Genomic DNA, 15,471 nt, shown 5'->3' on the forward strand with positions numbered 1-15,471 from the left:
CGCATATGAGGATGTTGCATGTGTATGGTGGTAAATAATTATTGAAAAGTGTAATGGCGTCTTTGAGCAGTGTTTTTATTTGTCATCAACAATTACTTAGACGTTAATTGTTGCTATTTAGGTATGTAAAAAAAAGTCATGCTTCCGATTGAAGGATGGATTTTTGACGTCTCGCGTATTCAGCGTTAACTTCAGAGGTGTTACCCGGGAGGCTAAAGGGTGGACATAGATAAAATAATGGCGCGACCAAAGCATCGAGGAAGTGTGGATACTTGTGCCGACTGTGGAGCTCCTGGTAACTGCATCATTTTTATTTATATCTCAATCATCTTACCCAATTAGTTACTTATTTACTTAGGCGTTATGTCATCTCACCGCTTGATACGCGCATTTTTTCTGTCTCTCTCGCATTCATTTACTTTTAAAAATTTCACTTTCATTTTTATCCTAAACAACAAACAACAAGTATTTATCTCACCTCGTTTCATGAGGTTAGAAATACTCTCCGGTTGCTGATGAAAACTTCTCAAATGATTTTTATTTCCTGACATTACTCTCTTACATTTTGTACTGTCAATATTACCGATTTATTGACACTTGCCGATGTGTGCGTAAATCCGATATAGCCTTTTCTTTACTTCAATATTATTGTCATACTTTCAATTTTTTAACAAATTATACGTTTACTTTGATGTACTTGTTTGTTTTGTTATACAACTAGAACCGGGATGGGCATCTTTGAACAGGGCTATCCTATTGTGCGACGAATGCTGCAGTATTCATCGCAGTCTAGGACGCCATGTATCGCATATCAAGTCTCTTCACAAGGGAATTTGGAGCACATACTTGCTTTCGGTCAGTGATAACGAGCGTTACAGTACCAGTTTTTGTTTGATCTTTTTAAGCATTGTACTTATGATAATGTTCATTTTAACAGATGGTACGTACCCTGAATAACAATGGTGCTAATAGCATTTGGGAACATTCCCTGTTGGATCCAAGCAACTCTAAGATTAGCAGACGAAAACCTCAACCCAAAGATCTGTTACAGTAAGTTGAGGTGGTTTAAACATTATTGACGTCGTTATAATATGATTCACTTTATAAATAGAATGACGCACCTCTCTGTCAAGCATCTTATTATTTCTATAAAACCTGAATAATTGTTATTCTTTGTCAAGACAATACCGAGATTTCAAATCCTTTGCCTATTTACATATATTCAAATTTACGCAGCCCAGTGAAAGCGGATTTCATCAAGGCAAAACATCAGCAACTGGCATTTATCCTGCGACCTAGTAAAGAGGAAATTTGTAGCGAGGAAGAACTTAGTAGACAGCTTCACAGCAGCGTTCGTACTGCTAATCTAGAAACTTCCCTTCGCTTATTGGCTCAGGGTGCTAATCCAAACTACTTTTATCAAGTACGACATATTCACATTGCATAGAGAGTTGGAACTTTGATGAACCATTACCTTTAAATCGACTCGGTCACTGTTAATGAATTAAAAAAAAAGATACTGATCAGATAATGCAATTCTTAGGAGAAAGGAACCACACCATTACATGTCGCTGCTAAGGCAGGACAGGCGTTACAGTTGGAACTCCTCATAGCTAATGGCGGCAACCCAAGTACAATGGATTCGAATGGCCAAACAGCTGCTGAACATGCCAAGTATGTCTGCTTGTTTTTTTTCCACTTTCATAAAGAAACGACAACTATCTCACTCACTGTTCATATTATAAGTGATAAAAAGTTAGCTGCTGAATTATATTCTATATTATTATTCAGGATGGCTGGACACCTGGATCTAGCCGAGCGAATCATTGAAAGTATGTACGAAGTTACAGACAGATTAACTTATCATGTATGCGCTCGTAAACCGGATCACCGACTAGGACAACACCTTATTATACCTCAATGGGGTACAACGGAGAGAAATGAAATGATTATTCAAGCTAGAAATAAGTTACAAATGGTAAGCAACTCCATCAAATTTATTCATCAATTAGGAATTTTGTGAAATGCATTATAACAATGTCACTTTAATGGTAATACAAAATTTGATGCTTCTAATTTGTGCGTTTCAGTTACCAAACCATTTGTTGGAAGAGCTTGCCATGGACGTTTACGATGAGGTAGATCGTCGGGAGACAGAAGCTAGTGAGTAAAATTATGTTTGAACTAGTTTTAAATAGTGTATCGCTAAGTTTTCATCATAGTCAATAATTTCAAACACGTTATCCACAATTCAAGACTATGTTTCTATAAGCTATAACAATAGCAATAGGCCAAAATGATTTATTGATTATATTGCGATCATAGCTGTACCTTTCGCCATAAAAATAGAGCATATTTTTTACTATGCTGTTTACCTCAAACGCAAAACAGCTATTCTCATTCATTTACTTATTATTAATGCGCATGAATTTTTTATTTTGCCAATCATAAGGAGAGGTGAGTTAAATACGATTTGAATTTTATCTATGAAATTTAGTTTAGGTATTAGTTTTTTTAATTATACTGGTAGTTGGGGTGGCAACTTGCATCAGATCAAGTCATTATAGATGCTTATGGAATACTGTGTTTACTTGCAATTAGTATGTTCTATAATTTAGCAGATACTAGACGTGTAAGTATATTCTTGTTATAATCACCATACTACAAAACTTTGCTACTGTAGCAACTTAAATTTCAATTTTTCAGACTTTGCATCAGTAGGTTTAGAGTATATTCCTTACATGCACATAAAATTAGCTCCATACACAGTTTTCCATTAAGATGAACCCAAATTTTTATGGTTTGCATCACTTATTTACATTTTTTATCTATCTTTAATCTTCATCGTAGTTTGGATGTCCAACGCATCTTTGCCAGAGAGATGCACAGTCCCTTTCTTGCCGGTAAACCCGCAATTATCGTCGACAAGGAATCAGGGTAGACAAAAGCTTGCGCGGTTCACTGTTCAAGAGTTTGCAATTTTAATCATCGATCTTCTTACCGAGGCCAAGCAGAGACATATGCTTACTAACAATACTCCTCCACAAGGTTTGTAAAAGCTTGAAAAATTCCCATAATCGTATAATCGGTGATGTAAAATTTTATCTTGATTTTTAATACAGATCCTGCAGTTTCATTGCTTCGCAAAGAGCAGACCTTTGGCAATCATGCATCACAAGTATCAGACGATGAGCCTTTATATGACAGCGTGGCTTCCGATGACGACTATGCTGCTCTTACAGTGGTCAATGCTTCTGCCCAGACTTCTGTTCCCAATTTGGATGACGAGGTATTTAAACATAATATAAGACATGATTGCAATCGTTAAGCACACTTATACATTCCACACGTACACAGTTCGCAGTGAAAGAATTGATTCGAAATTAGTTGATTATTATTATGTTTACATTTCCGATTACCTGTAACTCATTTCGATTGATGAACCTGTAGTCTTCTTACTTCGATAAAGTGTTATTTTCGAAGCAGTCGTTGTACTTACTTCGGAATTACTCAAGTTCTGATAAATTTCATCAATTATCTCTATGTGAAACACAAAAAAAAAAAAAAACTTATTAAAGGTGGCTGAAGTAGTAGGAAAACAACGAATACGGAATCGACTGAGCACGTGGCTCTTCTGCAGGCAGTGTTACTAGGCAAGTGCCACAGATCTGTGTTCGTGCATGCACAGCTGTTGCGAAAATTTTCTGATCATTTAATCCTAATCCACATTCTAATCAGATACGTAAATGAGTACATGCTGAGTTTAATAAATCTTAGCTCGTCGCCTGCAAGGATTCATGTTGCCCTAACACAGTTTCTAATCGTAATACACTTGTCAAACTTAATCAGTGTGGTTGTAAAATTTCCTTCATACGTATATGATTATGGAAACGCAATGTTCTTATTTAGAAAGCTCTCGCTCCAATGGCCAAGGGCTTACCGTCTGTGGTCGAAGTTCTGAAGAAGCAACTAACCCTCTCCGATTCAACAATTCGTGACCTACGCAATGAAATACGTTCTCTTCAGTCCACTGTCGAAAGATTATCGCAAGAAAACTGTGAGCTACGAAATATGATTCAGGTGAATTACAAAAGTCGGTTGAAATCGATCACAAGATTCGAAAGTAGAAGGCTTACCAAATTTGTTTATCATGATTAAATATTATTAATCAATCTCATCATACATGCACGACGTTCAATAAACTGTGTTCGCATTTTGAAAGTGGATAATATATTTCTTGCTACAGGCACCTCTCAAATCAAGACTTCAAGAAGATGCTGTGGTTAATGGACACGTGGTTGGTGAGCGAGAACTGGGATCAGAACCAATCCTAGATGTAAAAACCCTGACACCTCGAGGTAGTCAAAGACCGGCATCAATGTACGAAACCAGAGAAGGTCTTCGCAAGTCTTCCCCGTGGTCTACGGCTAATAATCAAGTATGCATGAGAGGATTTTCATTAGTAGATTATGGGAATCGGAACTTTGTCACAACGATGTAATTTTCACCACAAAACTTGTTGATGAATCTAGGCAAAACGGGAGGTTGAAGCATTACCGCGGCCAAATACAACCCAAAGTTTGTGGGACTGTGGTACTGTGAGTCTTCCCCCTAGCGAGGAAGTAACTAGAAGAACAGAACAAGTCACGAGACGTATTCAAGAGTTGTGGATGGCTATGCAGGAACCCAGTTGCAGAGAAGCTTTCGTACCTTGTGCTGAAAAAATTCGCGTAGCAGTTGCTGAGTTGACCGCAATATTTCCACCGGCTAGTATTTGGTCTTTATCTGATTTTAATCATGGTTGTGTCTGATACTATAATTTCAACACTTTTTCTGTAGAATCCAATGGAGGATAACGTAAGATCGGCATTACGTCAATTAAATGGTAATACAGGTAGACTTCAAGCGGAATGCGCAGGACTACAAAGGTGCACAAGTGATACAGACCACATGGATCGGTGTCTTCAACAAGTACGCTCGTGCGCTTACGACATAGCTAAAGCCACAAAACTTCTGGTCACTCAATTTCAGGTATGTTGATACTGAATTAGGTTAATTTCTATAAAACTTATCAAAGGTAAATCAAGATAGGAAGTTGTGCAATTCTCGAAAATTTGTTGTAGCGAACGTTTGTTTATAGCTGCATTAGGTAAATCACTACTGATAATAATATCCATATGCTCATGAAATTTGTAATATACGTATACAGCTTATCAGTTTGTGAATAACTTTTGTTCTCAACGCTCGAATGGTTAATCATACTTACATTTCACAAATCAAATTAACAAAGTATACGATTTCTGTATCATATATCACGCGAGTAACGTAATGTCATCTTTTTCATAGTTTAAAAGTCTATTCGATGTAGGTCATTTCTATTTTAATCATTAATATCAATTATAAAGACTGACTCTATTTAAAGCCTGGAATTCGGTTTACCGATTAGTGTAAATTTTGAAAGAAAAAGATATTGCCAAATCGTATTTAGTTTAAATCCAAAACTTGTGCGCAACCTTAAAATTCAAGTAAAATCTTTTCAAACTTAATATGTACGTAATAATAACATGGTATATTAAGAAAAGACTGCAATAATAAGCATATAAAATAGTTCACAAGTTTAAATAGTTATGTTACATCTAGCAAGCTAGATAACTAACAAATTCTTAAGACAAATGTAAAGTTCAATACAGTTGCGTATCAATTTCTTCCATCTAAGCTATATTCTTTCCACTTTTATCTGTGTTATTTTCATTGATCTTTTATATTCAACTCATAATTCGATAGTCGTTGCAATTTCTTCATCTTTACATACACCTGCGTTTTTATTTTGAAGTACACGAGTTTTGACATTTTTTTCGAATCATTGAATGCAACTTGTTTCCAATGTGAATTATCTTCATTCTTTGAATAGAAATATTTATTCAATCAATTTTTCATCAAGGCATCGTTAGTTTTTTTTACGCGACCTTTTACGTCATTTAAATTATTTAATGAGCGATAAGAAAAAAGAGGAATGTGCCTGGATATACAAAGATATTTATTGCATTTATTCATGCTTTTAACAATTGTATTTAATGTGCAGCTGAAGAATCCATTTAAAAAATATTTAGTGTACCGTTAAACAGAATCCTGATGCATTGCTTCAGATTCAAATTTTTATATAGAATATATTAAAGATAAAAAGTGTTCCGTATTAAATACAATTAAGGAAATATTTTTATTATTAAAATATACATAATCATATACATCTATATATATATATATAAATAACGTTTTTCAGTATCAATAAAAGAATGCTATTGGTGCTTTATATTACACAATGTTTAGTTAATTGATGTGGCTTCAGAGGATGCGAACTGACGTAGGCTTAGTAATATTATGCATCCCCTTTGCCATTGGAATTTTACTGGTTGTCTAATGAAATAATTATTGAACGTGTTGAAATTTATTGTTTAGAATATTTGCGATTTTTAGAAGTAATTTTTCATTTAATATTAAATTTATTTAATAATGAAGAAAATACAATATATAACATCTGTATAGCTAATTTTATAATATTATTATTGTACTACATCGACAAGAGTAATATTAAGTATTTATCCTCATTGAAATTTTGAATGAGTTGACAAATTACATATAAATACATACTATATACATATATTTACTGATTAACAAAATTATTACATGAGAGTTTTCATTCAGCGTTCGTTAATCCTCTACATTTAAGCTTACCTCTCAAAGCTAATATATTTAATACAACTTCTATCAAAATTGTACATCCACACGTCAATCAGCTTCGTTTACGCTGCTGAAAAGTAATGACAGTAGACATGAACCAAAAGATGGAAAAAGATACTAGAATGTCGTTGCCGTTGGTTCGTAATAAAAGAAAAACAATTGTCAGTTTTCATATTTTGTTTGAAACGATTTATTCATTTTTTATGCGAAACTTTATTCTGCGACTTACTGACGCAATGAGTGTATAATCTCTTATTTTAAATACTGATACACGATACAAATATAGTTTTAATTTCTAAAAGCTGCAAAAATGTCGGCAGGAGAAGTGATGAAAGAGCTTCTGCAACCTATCATACATACATACCCGTTATGCAAGGTACGTTTTAGGATAACATGAAAGAGAGAAACACGTGCTCATTCCCTGATGTCAAAATAGATGATAGTTTTCACGACATGAAATTCTAAAATATTTTCTTTTCATTTTCTATTTAACTTCTAATTTTCTACAGACAACCGATATGCCAGAAGAAATGAAACAGGAGGCGTTAGAGTTGTGCACAACGGCGGCAGAAAAATATGCTGATAATTATGAACATGCTGCTAAAATGATCAAAGAAAGTCTTGATAAAAAATTTAGTCCTCCGTTTCAAGTTGTAGTTGGCGAGGCTTACGGTTTTTCTGTAACTCATCAAGAAAAAACTTTACTCTACATGTACACAGGTGGCAATCTTGCTGCTCTGATTTGGAGGACGGTCACTGGCTTTTCCTAACTTGTTTAAAATCTATTATTGGGTTTATTTTTTTATCTTTACTCATACGAATAAGCGCGTTAATAATACAAACGGAGATCTGGAAAATTTTATTTACATCTATACAAAAACAAAATCGTACCAGCTTGATTATTTAGAAGGCATTTATATTGTTGTGTCGCAGCGTTAAAAACTTGTTATACAAATAAGTTTATCGGTTTTGAAGGCATTGATAGAATTAATTCAACTAAAAATCGAGTTTGAATCAAATACAGTGTCTCAAATTTGATGAATATATTTTCAATCAGGCCACAAATATTGTTACATCTCATGTATGTATTTATAATGAGACAATTTCCGGTATTGTACATAAATATTATTGCAATCTTATTATAATCATAAATTATGAAACTGGTGTTCTGACCATTCGTATCTCCTACTTGAAATTTCAGTGGACGCAAATTAAAGGCGGTACTAGATTTGGGATATTAACTAATATTACACAAGTGTAGTCTTTTTCATTTAACTGTTTTTTTATAATTCTCAATAATTGACTAGATCTGATGGTTCTCGAACTTTATCATATTCCTCACATGTGTATTTACATACTCATAGAAATTTAAATCAATGATTCAGAATCAAATTCCATAGAGTCTGTTTGTACTTATACTATTATTAATCAGTCATTCGAACATCGATTTATCGTCAATTTTTATAGTAAAGATTATCGATCGTAAAAATTTTCCAAACCACGATATTGCAACATATAAAGTACCTATATGAAAACCAATTAAGATCGGTATTAATCTGTTGAAAAAATAGGAACGAGAATATTTATAATCTATAGTGAAACCATTTACACGAATCACAACGTCAATACATCTTTAAATATATTGCCAATACTCATCTCACAGAGTTAGCACATTTAGAAACATTTTTTATCAATTGCTTGTGATTAGGATGGTGACGTAGCTTTTTTGTCTAACTGATAGCATTAGTATACCGTTATCAAGATAGACTTTAATGTTATGGTTACGCGGATTTCCATATACAAATAGCTAAATTTCCTGCGCAATACATGTACAGAAGGTGTTTTAGCTGATAGGTAATCTCGAATCCGTATCCTTCACCCACTACCGTGTGCCAGGATGCTCCAAATTTTTTGTCCATCGTTTCCTTAATCATTTTCGAAGCACTCTCGTAATTATCCGCGTACTTCTCGGCTGCCGTTACGCATAACTCCATCGCTTCCTGTTTCATCTCGTCGCTCATGTCACATTTCTGTTGGAATAAACAATAAACAACAAAAATAAAAATAAAAGAATGCCCCATTAACTTCAATTTCCACTGAAAATGTTTATTTATTGAAGGACTGTGAAAATTAAACTTGAATTCAATATTATACACTTGATTCTAAGTTCATTTGTTAATCTTAATTTCTAATTACACAAAAAGATGCAAAGATATTGCATCAAAATTAGAGAAGAAATCAATTGCTCGAATACATGATTCGAATTTGTTTATTTTTATTTTCGAGAAAAGTTTAATATACATTATAATTACGTTTAGATATTTGTAATTGAATGGGGATTGAAACTCACGCGACACAAGGGATACGTATGAAGTATTTTGACGACATCGTCCTTCTTGACTTCCGTCATCGTTCTGTTGTTTATTTTTATAATTCAATCTCAATCGTAGTTATAATTGCATTACACTATTAATTGTATGTGCGGCAACACACGACGAAATACCTGTGTTACACCGATGCAGAGAAAATTGCCGTGAAGCAGGCGAAATTGGGGCAAAATTATTGCGCTCGTGACTCATGCGGAGTCGTGAAATCAGATGTCAAGTAGGAAACGGGGCGTTGGGCATTTGGCAGAAAGGGAGGAGGCAAAATATTTACTTCCCAAGGCAACAGGGAGGAAGAATCACCCCCCACGTATCTATGCACTCGATTTCGTCATCGTGAATGGTGAAAGAACAGGCGCCGGCGCAATCGCGACATCGTACGCTGTGTTTTAATATTGTCCGTTTAGATTGTTGTTCATATACAGGTATATATTGATGCGGAATGTCAACGCTCGAGAACTCGTAATATATCTATAATTTAAAACAATCAAATTCCTTAATTTTATCTCGTAAGCAAAATACAATTAATAGTGCTCGTAATTCATGGTCAAAAAGAGCCAAGCAATTGTGTTGCGTCTAAGCTGTTATTGACTACAGTTGCAGTTTATTTCATTGCAAGAGTTTTACCGTGTGTGTAGATTTCAAAATATAATGACAAATTTCTTTTACAAAACTCAAATCAATGCGAATCCAGATGAATTGTATTCAGAGTTGCAATGTGTATTATTTGCCACCAGATGGATTCGAAAACGCTCTTTCCCACTGTTGGTCATTGTTGCTCCTAAAAGTGTAAAGTGGCGCCACCCGCGATTACCGAGCTATTACTGTATTGTATAAGTAACATTAGCTTGACGCTAAGTACACTGAAGTACACTGGGAAAATCACGAAGGTTGTCGTGTGCGCAAGTGATAGTCATTGATGTATTGCGAAGTATACACCTGATATTCCAACTGATTTCAATATAAAGTTTTAAAACATGGCATCACGATTTAGTGGTGCTCTGCAATTGACGGATTTAGACGATTTCATAACTCCGTCACTGGTAAGCTTAAAAATATTTTATTCCCGTAGAATATCACCTAAACTTTTGTATTTGCATGTCCAGTTTCTCGAGCGTATAAGAATAGGCGCTAAATTCGAATTTGTTTTACAGGAGTGTATAAAACCAATTGAAATACCAAAGTCGAAGGCTAAGACAGGGGCTAAAATAAAAATACAGGAAGACGGAGCGTATGTAGAATTAAATGAGGTTCGTCTGTTAATAATGAATATTATAAATGCTGTCCTTTTATATAGTCAGAACTAATCACCTTTTCACACTTCCGAAACTGAACCAAGCATGTTTCACCCAATTAATTATTTTTATTTCTTTATCACAGTGTGGTACTTCGGAAAAACTTCAAAAAGTCGAGATCACTTTAGCCGACTGCTTAGCTTGCAGCGGCTGTATAACATCGGCCGAAAGCGTTCTTGTTACTCAGCAGAGCCAAGAGGAACTTCTGAGGGTCTTACAGGAAAATCAGAACTTTCGAGAGGTAATGCATTATATCTACATCGTACTCCTTGTTTCTCGAATGGAGGCAGAGTCGATAAAAAGTTGGTCACAATCTATTCTCAAATTAATGACAACGTTTTGATGTTTCACAGAATGGAAAACAAGAAGAGGCGAGATTCATCGTAGTGAGTTTATCAGTACAGCCAGTTTTGTCGCTAGCCGAGCGTTATGGTTTGGATCCAGAAAGCGCTGCCCGGAAATTAGCTGGTCATTTTCGTCAATTGGGAGCAGATATGATATTGGATATGACTGCAGCAGATGATTTTTCTCTGCTGGAATCAGCGAGAGAATTTATTGAAAGATATAAGTCTTCTCAGGATAATGTCAAAGGTCAAATACCGATGCTGGCTTCGTCTTGTCCAGGTATAGCTTATTTTTTACCGAATACTGTGACTAAAAATTCCGACAGTTGTGTATTATTATAATCCATCCAGGTCATTTCTTTCTTTGTACAATTAGGCTGGGTTTGTTACGCGGAAAAGACTCACGGAAATTTCATACTGCCCTATATAAGTGTGACAAAATCGCCACAACAAGTAATGGGTTCTTTGGTCAAATACCATTTGGCCAAGTACAAAGGGCTACCTCCTGAGCGAGTATATCACATCAGCGTGATGCCCTGTTATGATAAAAAATTGGAAGCCTCTCGAGAAGATTTTTACAATGAACTTAAGCAGACCAGAGACGTCGACTGCGTGATTACGTCAAGTATGCAATATTAGTAAAACGTGTCGAGATGCATTATTGTGAATTTATTCATCTTCATTGTTCGTGATTATGAATTTTGTTTTTTTTCAGTTGAATTGGAAAACATGTTGATTAGTCAGGGAGTGTCATTGAACGATGTTGAAAGTGGTGAAATAGACCGACCTTTTGGTGCATACAACAAAGAACAATCTGACAAAATAGTTTGGGGACATCAAGGCTCGGGATCAGGTGGCTATGCTCATTTCATATTCCAGTACGCCGCTTATCATCTTTTCCAAGAAGCCAATACTACTGTTGAATTTAAAAATCTAAGAAATCCAGATTTCAAGGAGGCAGTTTTGGAAAAAGATGGAAAGATTTTACTCAGGTTCGCTATTGCTAATGGCTTCAAAAACATTCAAAACCTCGTTCAGAAACTTAAAAGAGGGAAGTCTCCGTATCACTATGTTGAAGTTATGGCCTGTCCTTCAGGTAAGTCTCATTCAAGCGACAAAGCATATTTCAATATTCGTTTCTTAGAACTTGGCTTTTTTCTCATCTTTATAGGCTGCCTCAACGGTGGAGCCCAAATACGACCTCAGGATGGTTCACAGCCACGTGAATTGGCCGCTAAACTTGAAACAGTTTATCACAGTCTTCCTTTAAGTAAACCAGAAGAAAATTGTGTTACATTAAGTTTGTACACTACGTGGCTTGAAGGCGAGCACTCCGACAAATCCGCTGCTTTCCTCCATACGCAGTATCATGAAATAGAGAAGATGAATACGGCACTTGCAATTAAGTGGTGAAATGTTCCACAAGAATGGCACAACTAATAACTAAGTAGGTAATTCTCCAAATTGGTATAAGGTAAAGAACAAAATTGGATGATTTGTATTAGCAATTACAATATATTAATATTTATAAACATCTTTATCATTTGAAATATATTTACAAATTAAAATCATATGAAATAAATATGTGGTACAATACTGAAGTAAATCGACACATATTTCATGCCAGGACAACAAGTTTTGAGTTCGAGTGTTATTAAGTGTTACTCACAAAATCTATCTAAGAATTAAAATTGTACTGTTTGTGTGTATTATGCGAAATTACAAATATTTTTCGGTTTCTCATCTATTCTACATAGTGTTATTATCACGTTACTAACATTAACTTCCAGTTATATACAGGTATGTTGCATTAGTTCGGAAAAAAAGTTAATATCATTCTCTTTTATGTTTCACATCCCTGATTACAATTCTGATTAATAAATATATCCATAATATAAGGTAATCACGTCGATGCAACTTCAAAAGAATTATGCCATTTTTCTCTCTCTATTTTTCCATATCCAAATAAGTTCATACTTTGAAATCTGTTATTTGAAATGTTATTACATCTTACTTTACGGTATTGCTTTCCATTTTTTCGAATTGGACCATTTGTTTTATGTAACCACATATTTTGCAATTCATTAATTTTAATTTTCAATCAAAATTTTCTGAAATGAATACCAATCAATTCCACATTTCACGAAAACAAATATTTCAATCTAGTAAAGCCCTTTGCATTCTTCAACGAACCATTTTAAATGAAATTCAATTCTCAATACAAGCTAATATTTATTAAAATCATAAATCGTACTGGGTGCTCTGTGTTACTTCCGTTTTATGCATCATCAATTGAGTCAGATTTCTATATAGATATGTATATATACATATATAGAAATAAACGCATTGACGAATAAAGCGACTCACTCTATAAAATTGATGTGCTATCATTTGTAAATGAATGTAAGCACTTGAATTTAAATCCAGAAGCTCCTAAAGTTTCTGTGTTTTGGTAAATATAAAATTATTTCTGCTAACGAACTCGCACATAAAACATCAAGATAATCAATTAATATTAAACACTGAAACTAGCTTGCCAAATTTTTTGCATGTTTATACTTTTGTTAGAATGACACTACGAGTTATTTTGACTTATATTCTAGACAGCTTTATGACAACTAATCTATGGTAAACACGCGATAGTGCAAGTTTTCCTTTTTCACAGTTAAATTAGACAACGATGTGTTAAATTAATATTCAAGCACTAAATAATTACCAACAACTCAAAAAATAATACATATATAACAATATATATATAAATGTATGCAGGATGACTCAGAACTATTGCCGCATAGGCTGAAACGTTATTTATTTCTCATAAGAAATTTGTCATTTGCGTATCACAGCTGTTCGAAATTTGCCGATCCAGGGGTATCTGATCACTCAGAATACTGCTACCCGATCGCCCAATTTTAGACAGATGTGATTCGCAAACGAGAAATTTCCTATTAGAAGTAAGAAATGTTTTAGTCAGAGATTTTCACAAGAAACACACTGATAGCCTATGGGACGAAAGTCCTGAGTAACCCTGTATATGGGTTGATGTTTTGCTAGCAAAATCAAAACATAACAAAACAAAGTATGTAGTTAAAATTGTAAAACAAATTTCTACAACATTTTGAGAAAGCTCAATATTATTTACGTATTCATCGTATGTAACGCACAATTCCTTGCACAATATGTACACAATATATGACACAAAACTATGTCTTCTTATTAGTTTTGTCTTTTATTTTTTTTTTATCAATTCAATTTTTCTTATTTTCTGATTCATGGTCGACAATAGAATCTGTTAATGAAATGACACCCACTTTTTTTTTACCCATTTCAGCAATAGCTTACATTAAAACATCATGGTGATCACTACTATCAGAAAATACTTGAATCAGTTGCTATGACACAACATTTTTCTCAAACATTACAACAACATTCTTTAATCAGTTTCATTATTTGAATCTTTGGGTGGTCTGTACAAATGTTATTCTATTGACATAATTACTCATTCTATGAGCCTCTAAAATGTATATCTCGAAGTAAGAAAAAAAAGCTAATCGAAAGACAAAAAACTATTTAAAAACAACCAATAGTCGATAAGTGCGTGACAATAAATCTCACATTTTATCAACTTTGGCAGTCCCGTTTAGCAGTTGCATTGTCCTGCAAATCAATATCTGAAGGCAAACTGTCTTCGATGTATTGAATTGAGTCTTGATCGGTATCATTTTGTACCTTTGATTGAAGATATGAGTCTATAAGCCACCCTTGCTTGCTGTCCACTTCTCTAGACACGACAAGAAACAATTCCTTTTCCTTGCTATCGATCTGCTCCTTTAAGTATGCTATCAATTCATTATCCTGTAAAGTATAGATATTAGTTGAAAAAAATAGATACTATGCAGTACAGGGCAGTGTTAAAAAATGAGTAGTAAACTTAAACACCAATATGAATTAGGAGAAAAAAGTATATATTAACCTTTCCGATGAGTTGTGGCGTCTCAAGTTTGGAATCAAGATTGTAAAAAGTGCCGCTTATTTTACGCAAGGCGACCCAGTGCCGTCTTTTTAGTGGTAGCAAAACAAATCCTAGCTTATACTCCGTGGGTACGTTTAATATAAAGCCTTCAATGTTATCGAGACAAAGACATTTTGGATCTCTGAAAAAATTGATTGCCTTAAAATCAACAAAAGTGACTATTGCATGAGGTTGAGAAGAAGCAAAATATTACCTGCGTTTATCAAACCACACAGCCTCGTGACCTTTTCTTTGTAAAGCAGCCATGATAACGTTGATATCATAATTACCAAGTCCCAGTAAAGATTTGTGCGGATTTATCCAAACGTCGGGGCTCAGACTATAACATATTTGATCTAATTCTTGCTTCGTAAATCCGTGCTCTTGAAATAGATTGTTCAAGGCGTGTAAAGCACAGAGCTCTTTAACCTGTGTCATTTGTAAACAGAATATTGTATACAGTGTGACAGGAAGTGGGGATGATAAAAATTAGTGTAAAATAAAGTGCATTTCTCATTGTGTTACCTGACGTTCATGATATATAGATCCATTCATGTCAAAAACTACACTTTTCACCATTCTTACTACATAATTATGCGACTACTCAAGTTGATGATTGTCATTAATTCTACTAAAACGTTGCTTTATTAGGGTGAAAATGAGAGGCGGACGTGAGTAAGATCTCTGCGTTTTTCAAG

At 34.3% G+C, this 15,471-nt stretch overlaps 4 protein-coding genes across 4 annotated transcripts; 2 read left to right on the forward strand and 2 right to left on the reverse strand.

The window, feature by feature from the left end:
- Positions 1 to 8: 8 nt before the first annotated feature.
- LOC124183596 (ARF GTPase-activating protein GIT2) lies at positions 9 to 7,422 on the forward strand. Its single transcript, XM_046572267.1, has 13 exons — positions 9 to 295; positions 722 to 855; positions 938 to 1,050; positions 1,237 to 1,423; positions 1,544 to 1,674; positions 1,792 to 1,978; positions 2,091 to 2,163; positions 2,851 to 3,048; positions 3,123 to 3,289; positions 3,910 to 4,080; positions 4,247 to 4,438; positions 4,533 to 4,766; positions 4,840 to 7,422. The coding sequence occupies exons 1-13, from the start codon at positions 238 to 240 to the stop codon at positions 5,038 to 5,040; spliced, it is 2,046 nt and encodes a 681-aa protein (XP_046428223.1). The 5' UTR covers positions 9 to 237; the 3' UTR covers positions 5,041 to 7,422.
- A 335-nt stretch (positions 7,423 to 7,757) lies between these two features.
- LOC124183611 (dynein axonemal light chain 4) lies at positions 7,758 to 9,473 on the reverse strand. Its single transcript, XM_046572301.1, has 2 exons — positions 9,089 to 9,473; positions 7,758 to 8,768 (listed from the first exon to the last, which is right to left on the reverse strand). Exons 1-2 carry the CDS (start codon positions 9,146 to 9,148, stop codon positions 8,520 to 8,522), a joined length of 309 nt encoding a protein of 102 aa, XP_046428257.1. The 5' UTR covers positions 9,149 to 9,473; the 3' UTR covers positions 7,758 to 8,519.
- A 498-nt stretch (positions 9,474 to 9,971) lies between these two features.
- Positions 9,972 to 12,571, forward strand: LOC124183599 (probable cytosolic Fe-S cluster assembly factor CPIJ010948). The gene is made up of 7 exons (XM_046572275.1): positions 9,972 to 10,165; positions 10,277 to 10,372; positions 10,503 to 10,658; positions 10,771 to 11,041; positions 11,138 to 11,386; positions 11,477 to 11,857; positions 11,933 to 12,571. The coding sequence occupies exons 1-7, from the start codon at positions 10,100 to 10,102 to the stop codon at positions 12,172 to 12,174; spliced, it is 1,461 nt and encodes a 486-aa protein (XP_046428231.1). The 5' UTR covers positions 9,972 to 10,099; the 3' UTR covers positions 12,175 to 12,571.
- Positions 12,257 to 15,440, reverse strand: LOC124183608 (josephin-2). The gene is made up of 4 exons (XM_046572296.1): positions 15,299 to 15,440; positions 14,988 to 15,202; positions 14,735 to 14,915; positions 12,257 to 14,616 (listed from the first exon to the last, which is right to left on the reverse strand). Exons 1-4 carry the CDS (start codon positions 15,350 to 15,352, stop codon positions 14,383 to 14,385), a joined length of 684 nt encoding a protein of 227 aa, XP_046428252.1. The 5' UTR covers positions 15,353 to 15,440; the 3' UTR covers positions 12,257 to 14,382.
- Between the last annotated feature and the right edge of the window lie 31 nt (positions 15,441 to 15,471).

The sequence above is a fragment of the Neodiprion fabricii genome, chromosome 5, assembly GCF_021155785.1.
Source record: "Neodiprion fabricii isolate iyNeoFabr1 chromosome 5, iyNeoFabr1.1, whole genome shotgun sequence".
In the NCBI taxonomy this organism is placed as follows: Eukaryota; Metazoa; Arthropoda; class Insecta; order Hymenoptera; family Diprionidae; genus Neodiprion; species Neodiprion fabricii.

What these genes read in the sequence shown, in the direction of transcription:
- LOC124183611 (XM_046572301.1), bottom strand. Translation starts at nt 9,148, where the DNA reads ATGACGGAAGTCAAGAAGGACGATGTCGTCAAAATACTTCATACGTAT. An exon ending in ATACGTATCCCTTGTGTCGC is followed by an intron (nt 8,769 to 9,088) that starts GTGAGTTTCAAT and finishes TTATTCCAACAG; the next exon opens with AAATGTGACATGAGCGACGA.
- LOC124183608 (XM_046572296.1), bottom strand. Translation starts at nt 15,352, where the DNA reads ATGGTGAAAAGTGTAGTTTTTGACATGAATGGATCTATATATCATGAA. An exon ending in CTATATATCATGAACGTCAG is followed by an intron (nt 15,203 to 15,298) that starts GTAACACAATGA and finishes CAAATGACACAG; the next exon opens with GTTAAAGAGCTCTGTGCTTT. An exon ending in GTGTGGTTTGATAAACGCAG is followed by an intron (nt 14,916 to 14,987) that starts GTAATATTTTGC and finishes CAATTTTTTCAG; the next exon opens with AGATCCAAAATGTCTTTGTC.
- LOC124183599 (XM_046572275.1), top strand. Translation starts at nt 10,100, where the DNA reads ATGGCATCACGATTTAGTGGTGCTCTGCAATTGACGGATTTAGACGAT. An exon ending in AAAATCAGAACTTTCGAGAG is followed by an intron (nt 10,659 to 10,770) that starts GTAATGCATTAT and finishes GATGTTTCACAG; the next exon opens with AATGGAAAACAAGAAGAGGC. An exon ending in CGACTGCGTGATTACGTCAA is followed by an intron (nt 11,387 to 11,476) that starts GTATGCAATATT and finishes GTTTTTTTTCAG; the next exon opens with TTGAATTGGAAAACATGTTG.
- LOC124183596 (XM_046572267.1), top strand. Translation starts at nt 238, where the DNA reads ATGGCGCGACCAAAGCATCGAGGAAGTGTGGATACTTGTGCCGACTGT. An exon ending in TGCCGACTGTGGAGCTCCTG is followed by an intron (nt 296 to 721) that starts GTAACTGCATCA and finishes TTATACAACTAG; the next exon opens with AACCGGGATGGGCATCTTTG. An exon ending in CTAGAAATAAGTTACAAATG is followed by an intron (nt 1,979 to 2,090) that starts GTAAGCAACTCC and finishes TGTGCGTTTCAG; the next exon opens with TTACCAAACCATTTGTTGGA.